The sequence below is a fragment of the Cordyceps militaris genome (genome assembly GCF_000225605.1).
Source record: "Cordyceps militaris CM01 unplaced genomic scaffold CCM_S00002, whole genome shotgun sequence".
Taxonomy (NCBI): Eukaryota; Fungi; Ascomycota; class Sordariomycetes; order Hypocreales; family Cordycipitaceae; genus Cordyceps; species Cordyceps militaris.
This window is the reverse complement of record NW_006271970.1, coordinates 2,155,140-2,172,454: the sequence shown is the minus strand read 5'-3', so window position 1 is coordinate 2,172,454 and position 17,315 is coordinate 2,155,140. Positions and strand designations below refer to the sequence as shown.

At 55.0% G+C, this 17,315-nt stretch overlaps 10 protein-coding genes across 10 annotated transcripts in view; 4 read left to right on the top strand and 6 right to left on the bottom strand.

Annotated features, from left to right (window-relative positions):
• Nucleotides 1–405: 405 nt before the first annotated feature.
• Nucleotides 406–1,488, bottom strand: CCM_02601 (membrane zinc transporter; the record flags this gene model as incomplete). The annotated part of the gene is made up of 1 exon (XM_006667753.1): nucleotides 406–1,488. The coding sequence occupies one exon, from the start codon at nucleotides 1,486–1,488 to the stop codon at nucleotides 406–408; it is 1,083 nt and encodes a 360-aa protein (XP_006667816.1).
• Nucleotides 1,489–2,901: 1,413 nt separating this feature from the next.
• Nucleotides 2,902–3,596, bottom strand: CCM_02600 (uncharacterized protein; the record flags this gene model as incomplete). The annotated part of the gene is made up of 3 exons (XM_006667752.1): nucleotides 2,902–3,089; nucleotides 3,186–3,231; nucleotides 3,324–3,596. 3 exons carry the CDS (start codon nucleotides 3,594–3,596, stop codon nucleotides 2,902–2,904), a joined length of 507 nt encoding a protein of 168 aa, XP_006667815.1.
• A 111-nt stretch (nucleotides 3,597–3,707) lies between these two features.
• On the bottom strand, nucleotides 3,708–5,310 carry CCM_02599 (uncharacterized protein; the record flags this gene model as incomplete). Its single annotated transcript, XM_006667751.1, has 2 exons — nucleotides 3,708–5,122; nucleotides 5,214–5,310. The coding sequence occupies 2 exons, from the start codon at nucleotides 5,308–5,310 to the stop codon at nucleotides 3,708–3,710; spliced, it is 1,512 nt and encodes a 503-aa protein (XP_006667814.1).
• An 835-nt stretch (nucleotides 5,311–6,145) lies between these two features.
• CCM_02598 (ToxD-like zinc binding oxidoreductase, putative) lies at nucleotides 6,146–7,234 on the top strand (the record flags this gene model as incomplete). Its single annotated transcript, XM_006667750.1, has 1 exon — nucleotides 6,146–7,234. One exon carries the CDS (start codon nucleotides 6,146–6,148, stop codon nucleotides 7,232–7,234), a length of 1,089 nt encoding a protein of 362 aa, XP_006667813.1.
• A 412-nt stretch (nucleotides 7,235–7,646) lies between these two features.
• CCM_02597 (small nuclear ribonucleoprotein E) lies at nucleotides 7,647–8,614 on the bottom strand (the record flags this gene model as incomplete). The annotated part of the gene is made up of 6 exons (XM_006667749.1): nucleotides 7,647–7,702; nucleotides 7,757–7,850; nucleotides 7,902–7,964; nucleotides 8,250–8,277; nucleotides 8,361–8,512; nucleotides 8,582–8,614. The coding sequence occupies 6 exons, from the start codon at nucleotides 8,612–8,614 to the stop codon at nucleotides 7,647–7,649; spliced, it is 426 nt and encodes a 141-aa protein (XP_006667812.1).
• Nucleotides 8,615–9,626: 1,012 nt separating this feature from the next.
• CCM_02596 (uncharacterized protein) lies at nucleotides 9,627–9,845 on the top strand (the record flags this gene model as incomplete). Its single annotated transcript, XM_006667748.1, has 1 exon — nucleotides 9,627–9,845. One exon carries the CDS (start codon nucleotides 9,627–9,629, stop codon nucleotides 9,843–9,845), a length of 219 nt encoding a protein of 72 aa, XP_006667811.1.
• A 74-nt stretch (nucleotides 9,846–9,919) lies between these two features.
• Nucleotides 9,920–10,369, bottom strand: CCM_02595 (uncharacterized protein; the record flags this gene model as incomplete). The annotated part of the gene is made up of 2 exons (XM_006667747.1): nucleotides 9,920–10,261; nucleotides 10,346–10,369. The coding sequence occupies 2 exons, from the start codon at nucleotides 10,367–10,369 to the stop codon at nucleotides 9,920–9,922; spliced, it is 366 nt and encodes a 121-aa protein (XP_006667810.1).
• A 167-nt stretch (nucleotides 10,370–10,536) lies between these two features.
• On the top strand, nucleotides 10,537–11,809 carry CCM_02594 (uncharacterized protein; the record flags this gene model as incomplete). The annotated part of the gene is made up of 5 exons (XM_006667746.1): nucleotides 10,537–10,710; nucleotides 10,786–10,870; nucleotides 11,165–11,286; nucleotides 11,534–11,662; nucleotides 11,690–11,809. The coding sequence occupies 5 exons, from the start codon at nucleotides 10,537–10,539 to the stop codon at nucleotides 11,807–11,809; spliced, it is 630 nt and encodes a 209-aa protein (XP_006667809.1).
• Nucleotides 11,810–13,644: 1,835 nt separating this feature from the next.
• On the top strand, nucleotides 13,645–16,439 carry CCM_02593 (arrestin (or S-antigen) domain protein; the record flags this gene model as incomplete). Its single annotated transcript, XM_006667745.1, has 5 exons — nucleotides 13,645–13,693; nucleotides 13,750–13,994; nucleotides 14,497–14,627; nucleotides 14,724–14,812; nucleotides 14,917–16,439. The coding sequence occupies 5 exons, from the start codon at nucleotides 13,645–13,647 to the stop codon at nucleotides 16,437–16,439; spliced, it is 2,037 nt and encodes a 678-aa protein (XP_006667808.1).
• A 383-nt stretch (nucleotides 16,440–16,822) lies between these two features.
• Nucleotides 16,823–17,315, bottom strand: part of CCM_02592 (aromatic ring-opening dioxygenase LigB subunit, putative) — a gene marked incomplete at both ends in the record, with an annotated part of 1,020 nt that continues 527 nt past the window's right edge. The window contains one exon of the mRNA XM_006667744.1: nucleotides 16,823–17,275. Coding sequence (XP_006667807.1) covers nucleotides 16,823–17,275 — 453 coding nt within the window. The remainder of the gene's footprint in view (nucleotides 17,276–17,315) is intronic.

The window sequence follows — 17,315 nt, the reverse complement described above, 5'->3', positions numbered from 1 at the left end:
AGGCCAAGTTCTGTGTCGGTGGAGTCTGAGGAAGCGAATTGATGACTAATCACCGCACGACCTCGTAGTCCTGTAGGACGAGACACGATGTGGGTCCGGACATAACATGGTTTTGGTTTGTTCAACGTAATTAAACAATTTACGACAACGCGGAAAATTATTTGGGCATTAAAACGAGGTTAAAGACTGGTCTTGCGTTGTAAGTATATTCTGATTATGTGCGATTCTAATGCGCTATATTCTACATCCAAGAATAGTGAACCCTCAACCAGCCCGCATTTTCCTTCCTCAGACCGTGGTATAATGATGTGAACGTAAAAAGAACTCTCCGAAATGTCTAACATGAGTCGCTTATAATACTGCAGTATAGTGCAGTATATGAAAGAGTTGTCCTGCGCGTGTAGGTTATGCCCACTTGGCAAGCAGTGCCATGACGAAGGCACCGAAAGCGATGCAGCCAAAGCCAAAGAGCTGAATCTTGAGCGGGGAGCGGCGCATGTGGGGGTTGAACATGAACTCGTGGGCAAGCAGCTCGACAAGACCAGTGTACAGGAGAATACCGGCACTGATCGAATCAAAGATACCGTTGGTGAGCTTCTGGTCGGTGGCGTTGGCGGGCTTGGCACCCATTCCGGCGGCGATGCCGACTGGAGTTGAGATGGCGAAGCCGAAGCACAAAAGGTAGGGAAGCCATTGCTTGTCCTTGGGCCACGGTGCAGTAGCAATGCGGGAGCCCAGACCAAGACCCTCAAACATTTGGTGGAAGACGAGGACGATGAGCAGAACGACAAGTTCGGTGGTAGTGCCGAGAGTCAGACCAACAAATACACTGTGGAAGATGACACCGAATTCGAGCACGAAAATGGCAGTGAGCTGACCAGCAAGGCCAGTCTCGGCCGCCGTGTGAGATTGGACGTGGGCAAGATGATCCTCACCACCAGGCGGGTAGCTAACATCATCAGCGCGACCAGGAACCTTCTTGGGGTCGATGCCAGCAGCCTGTTCCAGATCAGGGCCGTGAGGGCAGTCAGCGGTAGTCTCCTCGATGCCCGGACGCTTCTTAGCAATGTAGTCCATCGAGGGGACTTCGCTATCGTAAGCGGTGGCGTTGTGTTCATCGTCCTTCTGGAAGTTGGTAACGACGAGTTCAAGGAGGAACATGGTCATGACGGTCATGAGAGCAATGGCGAGAGCCCATGGGTACTCGGGAACGCGAGCAGCAACGCATTCGTCGCTGAAGTTGTCAATGGCGGGATCAAGCAAGTGCATGAAGGCCGTGGCAACAATAACACCAGTACCGACATATTTGCAGATAAAGAAGGTGAATTTGGGGACGTGCATCTTGGTCTGACGAGCCAGCAGGACGGGCGCCAAGGCGCCAACGAGAGAGGCAGCCATGATGATGAAGATGGCACCGATGCGGAGACCACGGCGGGTGTCGTCGACAGCTTCGCCGCTGCAGTCCAAAGGGGCGTCGGTATCAGCCATTGTGCTGTAGTGGGAATTTGGTCCCTTTCCTTGTGTATGGCTTTGAGGATGTCGACGTGAAGTAGCGAGGAAATGTCCTCTTTGAGTAGTATAATTTGGCGGGAAGGAATGGCAGCTAATTACAGGGGATGCTACTATTATACCTTATCCAAGACCGAAGGATTCGGGAATGAGTGGAGGGGGGGACAGCGAGACAAGCTGACTGGGGCGGATAAGGCGCGAGCTGCAAAATCTTGCAGGTTGTTCAGCTCAAACACCTTGATGTCCGCAGACGACGACGCTTGAGCAGGGGTCAGTTCCACTCGACCAGATTACTGGGAGAGGTTTGTCTGTGAAAGTGACGCGGCGGAGAGGTGATGTGGTTCGTCCGTAGAGTCTCTGGTGGGAATCCGGCTATTAGATGCCGTACCGACTTGGCGTATCGACTTGGCAAAGCGTTTTGGATATGCAGTGTTCCGTGACATGCAAGATTGGCGATTTTGCCAAGAGCAGGCTGTTACCAGGAGTAGTTGACGCACGCGGGTGAGATCAGGCTCGATATGAGATGAGACACGATACAGCTGGTGAGGTGTATTGTGAGTCAGTATTTTCCAATAGCCAGCAGTTGAGCGTGAAACTATTCAGAGTAGAGTGGGTTGTTGGCTGGAATACCGACAGGGAGAAGGAGATATGAATACGAAAGAAAGAAGTAACTAATATGCCAGGGCCAAAGAAAAAAAATGTAAAATTCAGCGGCGGCGGGTGATGAAAGAAAAGAGAACAAATGATAAGACAATATTACCGTGGGGGCCGAAAGAGACCGAAAGCAGTCGTTGTCTGGTTGTGACGGCACGGCTGGTGCTAGGTGAGAACCTTGATGGCCAACCCAGCTTTTTTCCTTCTCTCCGCTAGTAGGTGAATAAGGAAGGAGAGTTTACGAGTCAGAAAGAGAGAAGTCAGATTTGTCTACGAATTAGAGCAGGCACATATATATATGTTTCTCTTTTCTTATCGCCAGGAGTCAAGCGAAGAGAAACAACGCTGTTGAGCTAGGTTCTCGCTGTTGTCAAAAACCTGGGGGTACCACTGGCGATGATGCGGCGTCCGACTCGCGCAACGCGTCAAGTCAAGGGCCCCCCCGGCTTGCTGAGTCGCTGAGGTATCATCGCCGACTGCCAAGGGCAATGCGAGCAGGGTCCGTGCAGGACGATTGCACGAGTTGCCTGGCGGCCGCCACGTTTTGAAATGGCTTCCGCAACGTGCCCGCACACGCACGTGGAGGGTGATGGTTATTGCGAATCACAAAAGCTGCTCGGCAGCAGTTGCTAAAAAAACGAAGAAAAAAAAAGAAAAAAGATGCAAACAAGGTATGGCACAGGGATTGGCTCCCCGGCGCCACCGCTTCCCACCGCGATCCACTAGTGGCGCACGGAACTAACCACTCACAGCGACGACAAAGGCCAAAACTGGTCCATCCGGGTTCTCACCTGCAAACGCGAGGCTGCCAGAAACGGCCTTCGTTACTAATGTATCACACAGTGTCGGCGTCGCCCGTCGAGGTGCGCCTCTGAGCTGACGCCCATAAAAAGCCTGAACTTCCCTTGCGGCGCTGGCCGAAGATTCTGCAAAGGGATGGAGGGGGTTTTACGGATAAAATAAAGCAAGTTTCGCTAATAGCGGCAAAGTTGGGTGCCCGTTCATTGGTTCATTCTGCGAACTCTCAGCCTTTTGCCGCAATCTAGTTACAATGCCTGGATCAACTCTCTACGGGGTACCAGTACAAGGAAGAAAGGGACATTGCCGCCATTCCATTTCGCTCTATGCGTTCATGTAAGATGTATTTATTATATATGTACATGCAAGGTCTTGTCAGCTCGGCGGGGACAGTCCGGCGACGTCGCCCGCACAAAAGTCGTTAAAGCCTCATCGTCCAACCTGACAATAAAATTCGTCGGATGAGGTCCTGACCGGCCAAGAATTACCAGTCCTATCTTTAGTTTCTCCTTGCGGTGCTTCTTCTTGCGCTGACTGGCGGTTGGGTATGCAAGCCATCCAACGGAAACATGTTCCGAACAAGTGCCCGCCTTTTGCGCGTAGAAACGGATATGCAGCGCATTTATTTTTCGCATTGCCGATGCGCCAAGCATGCAGCCCTAATCATGGCTTTGTTAAGCGATGGTTCCCCGCATGATTCCAGCTTCAAGTCAAGCCTCACACTTTATTTGCTTCATCTCCTCCCGTCAAGAGGAGAATTGGATTTCCAAGCCCAGCGTGCGGAACGGCTTATCCATGTGTCGAAGATCAATGTCACTGCCAAGGCTGAACAGCAGCGACTTCACGCGACCCTCCCACAACAGCCCTATGCGCAGGTTCTGGTCGAAGCGAGCCTTGAGCACCCCCGTGTACTCGTCATGCGCCTGCCACCCTGGTTGATGCTCCGCAGCACCATCAAGTCTCTCGGGCTCTTGGCTTTGCGCCCGTGCCTGCAGCTCCCCCGACGCCGTCGCCGACGACGCCAACGCATTCCTGTTCTCCCCGGCCAGCTCAGCGGTGAGCAGATCTCGTCCCCCGTCTTCCAAGGGCCGGTCTAGGCGCCACTCCATCTTGGCCTGGAAGCTGCGTCCTGCGTGCGGCCGCCGAGTTTCCGGCGGTGGCGATACCGACAACCCGTCTGCTACTAATGATAACGACGGCGGCGGCGACAATGGCCGTGTTGACGGCTTGCGCCACAGCTCCATGCCAATGGACCAGACGCTCTCGTAGCTAAAGATGTTGAAATCCATGCGCGTCGCCAGGGTGCAGTGGCGCCCGGCGACGACGGCGTAACTCGCACCGACGCTGCCCATGAGCGGGTTGAGCGTCAGCGTCGCCGCTAGCGGCGTGCCCTTGTGCGATGGCAGTGTCGCGAAGCGCCCCGCGAGGCTGATGCCGCCCGACTTGTTGAGCGTCCCGTAGTAAATCTCCGCGCCGGTGCTGAAGCGCCCGTAGATGCGTTCCTTTTCGCCATTGGGCGGCGGCGTCGTGGTCGTCGTCTTCGTCGCTGCCGTCATTGTGGGCAGCAGCTGCTCGCCGCCACCGCTGGTTGCCGCATCCGGGGCAGTCGTCGTCTTCGTCGCCATTGGCTCTGCCGCATCGCCGCCAAAGTTATATATGCCTCGCAGACCCAGCAGGCCGCCATCAGACGAGGCGAGCCCCTCGAGCGCATACGTCCCCACGTCGTACTGCGCGAGGCCGAGCGTCGTCCCGCCGTTGCGCAGGTGCTGGCCCGACACGGCGCTAAACTGCACCTGCAGGTGCCGCGAGAGCCGCTTGACCACGAGCGCCTCGAGCTGCGACTGCGGCAGGTATAATCGCCCGTACAGCAGCGATGCGTGCGAGTCGGCGGCTGTCGGGAGCGACGGTAGCACCGTCTGTGGCGCGGCGGCGGCGGAGGTCAGCGGCGTCAGCGGTCGGTAGGAGCGCAAGAGCGTGGGCAGCGCCACCTTTTCCGACTGCGGAGTGAGGAGCACGCGCAGCGGCACCGACGAGAAGAGGTACGAGATGGAGCCGTCGACGACGCCGACGGAGCCGAGCTGGTAGGACGTGGCAAAGTTGGGGCTCGCGAGCGCGGACAGCGTCAGGCGCAGGCCACGCGGTGTCGGAAACTGTAACAAGGCTGTGTTTATCAAGGATCAATTAGCAAGCCGGCCGAAAGGCTCTTTCTTTCGCAATGGCATTGAGCCACGGCGTCCCGGCAGAAAACATACCATCACTGGTGGAATTCAGCGCCGCGTACGAGTTGTCGCGGGACCAGCCCGTGGCCTCGTAAAAGGCGCCGTGGACATAGTCCATAAACTCGCGCATCTCGTCACCCGTCGCGACATGTAGCGGCTCTTATCTCCGAGGGGGGGATGTTTGGGATGACCAAGCTCGTTTCCCGTTTCGGGGCCCGCGGCGTTTGTTCTGGTTCGTTACTCAGCAGGTGCAGCGGAACGGACATTTCGATCCTGTTTACGGAGCGGAGTGGTGATGATGCCCGTCGGCAAAACGTCGGCGTTGGTCAACAAGCAATTGACTCTTGTAATAATGACACAGCAATGGCGGGTAATTGGAATCTAAAAAAAGGGAGAGTGAATGCATTTCTTTCAGGCTATTATGCAATTCAGGCTCTCTAATTTTCTTTCTGCAAGAAATGGACGAGCATGAAAGTACAGCCTACTCAACCGATAGCTTCAAGGCTCCTGGCTTTACAAAGTAATACACCGGCAAATAATCGAGGCTGAGCACGTGCTCATCAGGTATCAGAAAATAAAACTGACTGCAAGTTAATGCTGAAAAAAATACGGATACAAGAGCTCGTCATTCTGCACAAGGCATGATAGGAATCCCTTCCGCCGAGGCTGAGCTCCATAGCTCTGTCCGGTCGGACCACTAAACGAGCCGGAGCCCGGCGCCTATTGGTAATGACCGAAGCTTCGGTGTTAGTCTCCCAACGTATCGATGACAAATGTAACATCGACACACCTCTAGAAACACCTTGTGAGTTTTATTTAAACCCAAATCCAAACGTCGTCATTCTCATCACATCCACCATCCTTTCTGTCCATCCATCGCCCCGTTCGCCTGCCTCTGTCATCATCACCATCCCAATACCACCAGCTACCCTACAAACACTACCCACGCAAAAGCTACACTGACCATGGCCACCATCCCAAGCACCATGAAGGCCCTCGTCGCCGTCCGCGACACCCCCTCCGCCTCCGTCGCCTCCTCCGCCCCCGGCCGCGGCGCCACCATCCAGGACGTGCCGGTGCCAGCCATCGCCGACGACGAGATCCTCGTCAAAGTCAGCGCCGTGGCCCTCAACCCTACCGATTTCAAGCACATTGACCTGCTCTCGCCCGCCGGCGCCGTGATTGGCTGCGACTACGCCGGCGTCGTTGCCCAGGTCGGCAGCGCCGCCACCGGTGCCTGGAAGGTCGGCGACCGCGTCGCCGGCTGGGTCCACGGCGGGCTGTACCCGGACCGCGGCAGCTTCGCGCAGTACCTCAAGGTGGACGCGGACCTCGCGTGGAAGGTGCCCGAGGGCGTGTCGGACCTGGCAGCGTCCACGTACGGCGTGTCGGCCTCGACGGCCGTCCTCGGCCTCAACAAGCACCTGGGCTTGCCCTGGCCCGAGGCCGCCGCTGCGCCGGCCGCCGCGGGCGGCGAGCCCTTCCTGGTGTACGCTGCCTCCACCGGCGCGGGGCTGTTCGCCGTGCGCCTGGCCAAGCTGGCCGGCCGCACCGTCGTGGCGACGGCGTCGCCGCACAACTTTGACCTGGTGCGGCGGTACGGCGCCGACGCCGTCTTCGACTACAAGTCGCCCACCGCCGCCGCCGACATTCGCGCCGCCTACCCCTCCCTGAAGCAGGCCTTTGACGGCATCTCGGAGAACGGCACCACCGAGTTTTGCGCCAGCGTCCTGCAGCCCGGCGGCAGCGTCGTCGTGCTGCTGCAGCCCAAGGCGACCGAGATTGACGGCGTCAAGGTCCAGCACATTCTCGCCTACACACTCTTTGGCAGGGAGTTTCACCTGCTGCCGCCAAAGGGCCCCAAGTTCCCCGCCAACGCCGAGGACCGCGCCGTGCTGGCCCGCTTCTTTGCCCTGCTGCCCAAGATTGTCGGCGAGCTCGAGTCCATCCCGATCAAGGAGCTGGCGGGTGGGCTCGAGGGCCTGGGCGAAGGCCTGACTCTGTTGCGCGAGGGTAAGGTGTCGGGCACTAAACTCGGCTATAAGCTGGAGTAGAAAAGTTGTTGCTTGGGTTATGTCCTTGGCTGGACTGTGATAGCATCAAAGGAATATGAATAGTGTCACCCAATAAAAAAACGTATAATTGATTTTGTGTTTTTAGAAATGTCGGCTGAAACACACAGCAGTTGATGGATGCTGTATAAACTTCTCTAATTCAGGAGCGAGTCCCGCACCTCAGCTGGTACATCACACCGTGAAAAATGACTGCAAAAAATCACGAACCGAGTTTGCCCATGCGCCTCATAAAACCAATCAAGCGTCCTTGAGATTCCACTCCCCCAGCTGACCCTCCCCGACGTAGTCCAAAAAGCCGTCTATTTGTGTCGTGCACTGTACTCGTGCTGACCAACAACGCATTTATTTTCTTCCCCATGTATGGATATCAATTCCCGATCGCCTCTGCTGCTTATTCTGATAAGTTTTGAATCAGAGAGACGTTGTCGCCCTTGAGAAGGATTTGTCCTGCAATCGACTGTTAGCTTCATCCGTAGCTACGCCGGTCCCGGCTCAACCCACCCAGCGGTCTCCTTGACTCCTTGTCGTTGGTCTTGGTAATCTGGCGGACCTCGACGGCGTCGTCGAGAACGAGGTTCATGAACTCATCGAAACCCTGGCAGTCTGATTAGTACGGTTCCTTGCTATTGGATCTGTTGAAACCTACTCGGATCTTGCCCTCGATACGGATGCCGAGCTGTTCATAGAGCCAAACGCTAACGGTAGAGTTCTGGGATAATGTTAGTAAAACTCTTGCAATCTTCCCTTTGCCTCTGCGCCAACGATTTTGCGACTCGCGATTGGATCCCCGCGGCTGCGTCCACCGCCCGATCAACGATCTTTCAGATAGATCAACATGCATTGCTGTCTCAAAATTCGGCCATGGGAGTTTATGCACGACCTAAAAAAAAAGATTGTTGCGTCGTTTCGGCCAGCCACCGCTAGAACCACAATCGGATCGCTCGTATCGCCGGCCCTTGGAGTATTTTGACCCTTGCAGATCGGTCGAACTTACGGTCTGAAGAAGCTTGAAAATCATGTTACTGCAATTATCGAGGTTAGCACACATTCTGCTGCAACAGCTGGCCAGAATGAACGCAGCTCTGCATGCGGGGTGGTTGCGTACATGGGAGGAAGCAAAACGCGGCGTCCGCCGCCACCACGACCCGTCATATTGGGCAAGAGTATGAAATATTCGGCGAGGAAGGTATATTTGGGCTCGCGCGACAGAAATTCGGCGCAATCGGGGGGTATGTAGGGATGGGCGCGTCGATGTTGCTAGGCACGAGATGGGTTATCGCTCGAAGCTCATATCCAAAATTCCAGAATTGGCGGTTTGGCCCACACAGCATCAAGGCCGAAATTTTGGTGGAGATTCATTAATCCGGTCGCCGCTCGCAACACGCAAAATTGCCAAACACGAATGGTATTCCCAGCTCGTCAGGCTTTGATGAAGATTATTCTAGGTGCAATAATTCGAATAAGTATTATCTGTCTTTTGCCTTTTGATACACATATGGCACTTTATCATATTGTTAAGCAAGCACGGCGTGTGGAGCAAGGTACAAGGATGGCGTCACACGATGGTGCATAAACTACTACCCAGGTAGGCAAGTAGGTAGGTAGTGAGTGATCATAGGTGGCTGAAGTCGAAACGTCATTTGAGGAGATATCTGCTTCAAATCCCTACACGTTCTACGTCGATGAGTATAGGCAAAAGAACCATCTCGCGGATGAGAGGCCGCAGATTTTTGTCGAACCGTGGGCACAATCAATTTCCGAGGCTTGGTAAGAGCAAGGCAAATCCCATTCGAGATTGTAGAAAGAGATGGCCTATGATACATCTCCCTTATATATTCAATACGGCGTGTGTAAAGCCAGGGAATGGAAGCATAAAATTGCCATCCCATGCAAAATCAGGTAGCAAAACAAGTCGCTTTTGTTTGCATAACTACCTAGAACAAGGTTGACGCCGGGTGTCCAGGCAGGCTGAGAATAGCTTGGAAGAAGCGGGAGAAATGGCATTTCGGTGCCAAAAATAGTACGCGTCGACAGGGGAGACGCGGTTGGCTGCGGACAAGCTACAATTGTAAGTAATAAGTAATGCCGTTGAAAGAAAAGCCCCAGCTTCCAGTCAGCAGCGTGACTTAATAAAGGCGCGGTATTACTACTTATTACTATTGTGCTTTTCTGGATTATTTCCCAAGGTAATTCTTCGAGAGCTGCAAAGAAATAAATACAGGGCTTGAGAAATTTCTCCGACGACGCCACCATCTGGCATGGCCTGGCGATGCATTCTTGCCACCGTTCTACTTTCCTTGGAGATCAGTCCACCGAGCCGCAAACGCTGTTGAAAAAATCCCTTCCAGGTTGTTGTTTCAGTGGAGATGGCATGGCGAGTAATGCCAATGGTGTGCGCACGTATTGCCCGTCGGCTACCCGGAGGGCAAAGGGAATCAGGCTGCGGCAAAAATCAAAACTGCGATCGGCCGAAGCTGCCCGTGGCCAGCCAGCCTGCCACGTTGTAACTGGTCCCACGCTGAGCCGCACGGAAGAGATTGATGAGAGAGATGAGCAAGGGATGGGAAAGCTAACTAGTATTATTACCTAGGAAATGGAAGACGGGTTCATGCAAGGCACGGGCCAGGGTGTATGTGTGTCGTTGTCACGTATACTGGTACCTAGTTATTCAATTACCCACTGGATGGTTATGCGTGCTGCCAACTGATGTTTGATGTCTTGTTTTTCTAATTTGTAGTGTAATTTCACCATCGCCGGCTCTGTGGGCTGCGCGGATGTCCGCGGGACCGCCCCAGTGAATAAATCGACCGTCAGGCTAGAGTTACTCGGAAGCCGTAGGTCGAGGCCGCGAAGGCGGAATGACCAGGGCGGGACATGATTGACATTGCCATTGACAGTTCCGTCGAAATTCAATAAAGCCCCGTCCGCCACTTCGATGGGCGTATTCCACTTGGCCGCCACATTTGGCTTACACGCGCCTTTCCTCGGGATGCTTTGACGGTTGTGCTACAAACAGCACTCACAAATGACGGAGACAATGTGACTTTCACATGAGTCATCTCATTTATCCTGCAAACATTTTCCTCCTACAACGTTTTGTTGGCACATTTCCATGTTGAAATCGAGACGGTTGCTCCTGGCTGTGGAGTGAGGATAGCAGACCTGTACCAGTACATTGTACATGACACAAACTGTAGTCATTTGCAGGCTCGAATTGCGCTGCTTTTCGGATATATATAGAATGAGCTGATTTAGGTATTCAGAAACGTAAACAATGGGACATGTGCAAAAAGATGCGAGAGCACGCAACGGTGCGCGAGTCCACCAAGCGGGTACAGAGCCGCAGTGGAGCTCAGTTGGCCAAGCCGTGTAAGGGCACAAAAGGGAGAAAAATCGAGAAGCTCCTGGTCAATTGCCAATTTGGGCAATATTATACAAGTGTCTACGCCGTGGCAGTTAGTACTCCGTTCTACTCCGGTCTCCATGCAAGTGTTGGATATACATCGAGTTGCATGTTGTGTTGCGTGCAGGAAAGCGCATTTGTGGTGTGGTTTCAACTAGAAGGCATCTCGAGCACACCGCTACAAACAACTCTGTGGTTGGCTAGCAAGCCAGGTACTTACATACATATGTTAAAAGGACGGGCCGAAGTCGAGCATGTTTACAGCTAAGGCGCACGCAACAAGTCGAGCCAGTTGCCAGGTTTCAGCCCAAGGGTGCGGCCCCGAAGCCAGCCCTCGGCGCGCGATCGAGGTACGGCCGTACCAGGGCAATGGACACCCCCGATCAGCCACTTTTCTTTTTTTTTTCCCAGTTCGTGACCAGAAACTCGACAAGCCACCAAACCCATCGGTAGCATCCGAGACACACAACTCGCACACCTCCCCTGGTGCAGTTAGCCTCGTACAGTAGCCTGCGTGCGCCTTGCCGACGACAAGCTGGCGATCCACCGGCTACATGGTGAGAATGGTAGCAACACTACAAAAGCGGTTGCTGCGCCCGATGTCGGGGGCTTTCTGGGCGGCCGTTTTGTAAGCATGTTTGACGCCATCGTCTGGGGTTGCTGCTGTTGGCGCAAAGCGAGGCGCTCACTATGACGGCCGATGAGTCAAAATGTCACCCATGCCGTGGGGGAGCTCGCAAAGGGCGCGCGGGGATAAACTAGTACGCTAACGTTGGCAGAGCAGTTTTACAAGTTTTGGCGCACATGCGTGAGACGGAATGACCTGCGCTTTGCACGTAATACGGAGTACGGATACCGAGTAGTTACCTACCTAGTTACTGGTGCAGCGGAACGATGGATCTGGACCGGTTCTTGGTAGCCATTTATATGGATCACATGTGGACATTGGCATGACAATGGTTGCTGAAACGGCCGCGTGTAAAATGAATCACACAATTCTCACCGTACCTTGCCATCATGGATAGTTATAGTTACATAACATTTTGTACAAGTGGCGGGCAAAAGCATCACCTGCACGGCACTTGAAGCGGGTTGAGCGGCACGTCGGCCACAACCTGCGAGATGATGCTACCCAAAGCAACGAGAAATAGCAATAAACCGGAAATACGGTAGCATCGGGTAGATCGCTGACAGCTTGTGTGCATGAGCGCGCCCACGGCCAGCAGAAAAGTGAGCAGATCAACATCTCCCTGCAGTAGCAAATGTTACATGCCAACAGGTTTCAATACCAACAACGAATAGCGCCATCCTGCACAAACCATCGTGATGAGAAAAGAAATTTTCAAATAAAGGCCAGAAAAAAAAAGAAAGTAAATAGTAAATAGTCTGCAATGGAGACTCGACAGAGCGGAGATGCTTCGATCCATTTGTTACGACCCTGACCCAAATCGACAAGAACAATTTTTTTTTCCCGGCCGGCGTGTGGTGTGAGCGGGACGGGCGTGGACGTAGTGGAAAATCAGGTACTTGAACGAAATCCGCCAAACACGACAAAGTGTGATGCTCTGTAAATACAGGTGCTCAGGCCCTGAAGATGGTCCTGGAATGCCGGACGGTACAGCGGGCCACGGGGGCGGGCTCGCAGCCTACAGGGCGTGAAGGAAAACCTTCAGGCCCCCTTGAGCCCCTCCATGTAGGGCGCGCTTCAGCAGAAAATTTTCCTTTTTTTACTGGAGCCTCGGTGGTTGGCGCGCCGTAACGAATCGACGAGTGCTGCATGGCGGCGTGCTTCAAACGTTGCGCGCTGGGGCAAAAATTTCCTCTTTTTACTGGCCGCTGGCCCACTGCCGCAGCCGTCAAGAAGCTGGTCAAGGGGGCGTGTGCGAGCAGACTGGGTACGAGTCGGTGAACTCTAACATAATGCATGAGGTACCAGACGTTGACGTTGAACCAGTCACGTCGAGTAATCAGCTTATTTTTTGCTTGTGTGTGTCTTTTTTTAGGTTGGTGACATTACTAGCCGGCTTTCGCTCTGCCTGGCTGTGGCATTCGGCATAGAGATGATGCTTTCTTCTGTCTCTGCTCTACTCAAAGAGAGTCAAGTCAATTTGAAAGAGAGACGATCAAAAATAGGGACAAAATAGCATGGCATTGATACGAGAAAGGACAACATTCGAGTCGCGCCATCTAATACTGGTAGAAAAGGCTTGGCTTTGGTTCTGGCAACCGTTCCGGAGCCAAGACCCGCAGCTCCGGAGCATCGAGGTTAGAGGTGGGGCAACTGTCCGGCGAAAGCTTTGGTAGTCCGGCAGGTACGTACCGAATGGGTTAAATGTGAGCGCGTGATTAGATGAGGAGCCAGGAAAAGAATCAGAATCAGAATATTACTTTGCTACCTGTACTAAAAGGCGCTGAACTGTAACCCAAAAGCCACTGGCATTTTGGCTGAATCTTTGTAATGCAACAAGATCGGCACAGAATTTCTAAGCAGGCGCATCAAACAGCGACAGAAACGGCGGCCATGACGTGCTGCAACCGACGAGTTACGCACGCCGCCGCCGCACCGTTGCGATGACAAACCTCCCCCGCCGACGTCGCTGGGCAAGCCACTTCACTAGGTAGTAGGCCGCTAACTAATTTGTACCCAAGGTATAGATTCACGACAAGCCATGGTGCGCCCTGCCGCTGGGACCAGTCATATGACGGACGCCAATTGCCCCCAAACATTTGCGGCTGATTGAGTCGAGGCGTGTTTGGCGTTTGGTGGTCACTGACAAGCCCAAGGGCGCATTGCGTTATTGTCTCGACGTTGCCTGGCCCATGTGGGTGCATGCGGTAGCGGTAGTGGTAAGTAAGGCGTGCGGCGGCCGGGGCATGAAACGAGGAGTAGTAATCATGGTGAGATGATGAATCGAGGATTTTTGTTTTATTTTGTTGCTAGATTGGAAATAGCCAAGAGGAGGGTTTTGGAAGAATCGGTGTCTAAATGGATGACCGCTGTTATTCGTGCATGCAGAGTGCATCAATCGACAGTGGTGGGACTGATGGAACAGTCTCTTTTTTTCTTTTTTTTTTCTTGTGGCAGTGGCAGATGCGTGCCGATTGCCACCTGCCAACTGCCACCTGCCAACTGCCAACTGCCAACTGCCAACTACTGCCAACTTGCCACAGCTCGCAGCTGGCAACGTCGTCGTCCAGGGCGTGCACATCTCCACCGCCGACAAGTTTACAGTGGACACTGACCAAAAACAACAGTTGTGTTCAGGTGCATTCAGCGCTCGACGTTACCGCGCTGAGGAGCAAAGGGGCGTGCAAAATGCCCCCGTTTGGCTTAGGGTGTGGCGCTAAGCCAGTACGTACCTGGTGGCTCCATCGGCGGCCCATGCATGTACATGCTGTGTGGATCCCTCCATCGGCCCTCGACGGCTTCTGGCCCGCGACAAAAGTGAATCCAACTTGTAGTTTCTAACAAGGTGAAATGACACACACTTACCATGCCCTATTCTCTCCCGATATATTACTCCTCCATACCCTTCCCCGTTTTACATACCTCTTGCTCTTATCTTTCTCCCATCTCGTTACAACTGGTCCCCATCTTGTACCCCAGACTTATACAGCTCTACCCGTTGCCACCAGCTACATCACCTCCATCGTCACATCTACTACGGCCTGCACCATCTCCCTATTCCTACCTTCTTCCCGGCTACAGAAAGCTTCAAACGCTCACCATCCTCGCCATACAACACGCCTCCGTTGAACAGACCTCTGAGAAAACGGCCCTCATACGCCTACCCTCGCCACTAAAGCAAGCCCTGCAGCGATCTCGCGCTATTCCCAGTTGTCACCACCACACCACACACACCCTCTTCGCCTTCCGTCCTTCGACCTCGCCGAATCGACCTCTTGTGGCGCCCTGCACCACAAGCCTCAACTTTCCACCTCTCCTCGCCAGTCTCCCAAGCGATCCCTGTGCATGAGTGCCTAGCTTCCAAAAAAATCCTTGGCTGGCCTGCACTCTCCTCCGACAAACGGACACCACCTACCACATCGGTCTGCCTCTCGCAGCCACGATTTCTCTGCCATAGCAAGGCTCGACGTCGTGTGCCCCTCCTACTGTCGATACCAAGACACCAACAAGCCACTTTCAAGGAGGGGTACGCTCGGCATTTTTCTGAGATTCTTCTGTGTCGCCCATCATCTGCCAACACTTGAATCCTGAAGAGCCCACCACCTCATCGCCCACATCCACTTACACCAGCACCGCACCGCACCGCACCAAAACAAACCGACGACATGCCTCACCTGGTCGCCAACTTCCTGCGGTCCTCGACCGGGAACATTTCGCACATCAAAAATGTGGCCCGCTCACGCACCGCCTCCCGCAACGCCTCGTGCGAGTCGTCGCGGAACAACTCCGTTTCTGGCAGCCCCTACGAGTCCGACGTCGACGAGCACGCCGTCAAGGCCCACGATTTCATCGACGCCGTCAAGAAGCACCACAAGCTCTCGCTCCCCTTTGGTCGCTCCTCTAGCTCCCCCGTGCGCGAGCTGAACCCTGCTTCCTGTAGCGTCGCCGCCCTGGACTGGAGCATCGAGAGCCCGCCCATCATCTTCCACGGCACCCCCGAGGACAGCACCGGCGCCATTGTCTCGGGCCAGCTCTTCCTCGACATCAAACAGGACGTGGTCGAAATGGACAGCTTCAAAGCTCACCTCAGCATCCACACCACGCACAAGCGCCCGTGCCAGAGCCACTGCGCCGAGTGCCAAAGCCAGGTCACTGAGTTGCAGGCATGGGTCTTTCTCGACCACCCCACCAAGCTTCACCGTGGCAAGCACGCATTTCCCTTTTCTGCGCTGCTCGGTGGCGAGCTGCCTGCCAGCTCCAACACCCCTCTCGTCTCCATATCCTACGAGTTCAAGGCCGTCGCACAGGTATCGCGCCACGCCACAGGTACCTCGGCGCCCATCCAGCTTAAGCTGGACCGCACGCTGCTGGTGAAGCGCGCCGTTCCTGAGCCGCTCTTCCCACACCACTCGGTACGCGTCTTCCCGCCGACCAACATCAAGGCCAGCGCCGACTACGTGTCCGTCGTGCACCCGACCAGCACCAACACGCTGACGCTCAAGCTCGACGGGCTCATGACGCACAACGAAAAGGTCAAGACAGTCGACCTGTGGAAGCTCAAGAAGGTTACATGGAAGCTCGAGGAGACCATCAAGACCATTGCCCCCGCCTGCGACAAGCACGCGTCGTCGGCCACGGCCATCGGCGACGCCCGCGGCACCGTCCGCAACGAGGTGCGCATCATTGGCGAGAAGCAGCTGCACGAGGGCTGGAAGTCGGACTATGCAGGCCACGACGGCTCCGTCGACATGGAGCTCGACTACAGCATCAGCCAGGCTCGCAACAGCGCCGGCGAGCTCAGGTACGCCTGCGACACCAAGACGGCCGACGGCACCGAGGTCTCGCACTCGCTGCTGCTCGAGCTCATCGTCTCCAAGGAGTATGCGCCCGAGGGCAAGGCCCACCAAGCCACGCCGACCGGCACCGGCCGCATCCTGCGCATGCACTTTGCCGTCGTCCTCACCGAGCACTCGGGTCTCGGCGTCAGCTGGGACAATGAGGCGCCGCCCATCTACGAGGACGTGCCGCCCAGCCCGCCCGCCTACCCGCTCGAGTCGCCCATTGACTATCGAGACCTCGAGCCTCTGTATGCACGTCCTTCGAGCGTTGACGTATCGGCATCTGATGACGAGCTGCCGTCCCCGTCCTCATAGTGTGACCTTCACGCATAGCATCTGAGTTTAGCCATCCTGGCTGCAATTCCTTTGACATTTCGAAGCGGTTTCTTCTTTTGTGTTTTTTTATATATATACCCCGGCAGCGAATAACGGCACTGCATCGGAAGGATTCTTTTTGGTCTATAACATGTTCACTTTCTACTCCATGACGACTTATGAAACATGAATGGGAGCATATGACTCCTGTGGGAGTTGTTTCGGCATTGGGGCGTAGCCCGCCAGCATAGGTGTATCTAATATCTACAATGAAATACATGTCCATGTACATTTTCTGCTCAACGCTGTGCTGCTCTATTTGAATGACGGGCCTTTCTCGTACAACCAGCGTAACAATGTTTCACATTGATCATGATGACCCTTTATGTCGACACGGCCGGTGCACCCCAGTAGTACGTGAAGATATCCACGCCCATGTACTCGTCCTTGTACGTTTTGGCAGCGCCATCCTCCTCCCTCGCGGCGCCGGCGCACACAATCAGCGGCATGAAGTGCTCGCCACCGCGCGGCGGGTGCATCATGTCGGCGTGGGGCAGCTCGCGCCAGCGCGCGACCCTGTCGGCCCTCTCCGTAGCATTCGCCGGCGCGACGGCCTCGGTCAGGGCGGCGTTCCACTCGTCCGTCTTGGCCTTGAACGCGAGCCAGTTCTTGTCGAGCGAGTTGCCGGCGAAGCCGCGCAGCGAGCGCATGATGCCGAGGTTGTGAAACGACGCGAAGCCCGACCCGACAATGGCGACGTTGTCCTCGCGCAGCGCGGCCAGCGCGCGCCCCATGCGCAGGTGCTGCGCGGGGTCCTCGCTCGCGAGCACCGACACCTGCACGACGGGGATGTCGGCGGCCGGCACGGCGAGCGTG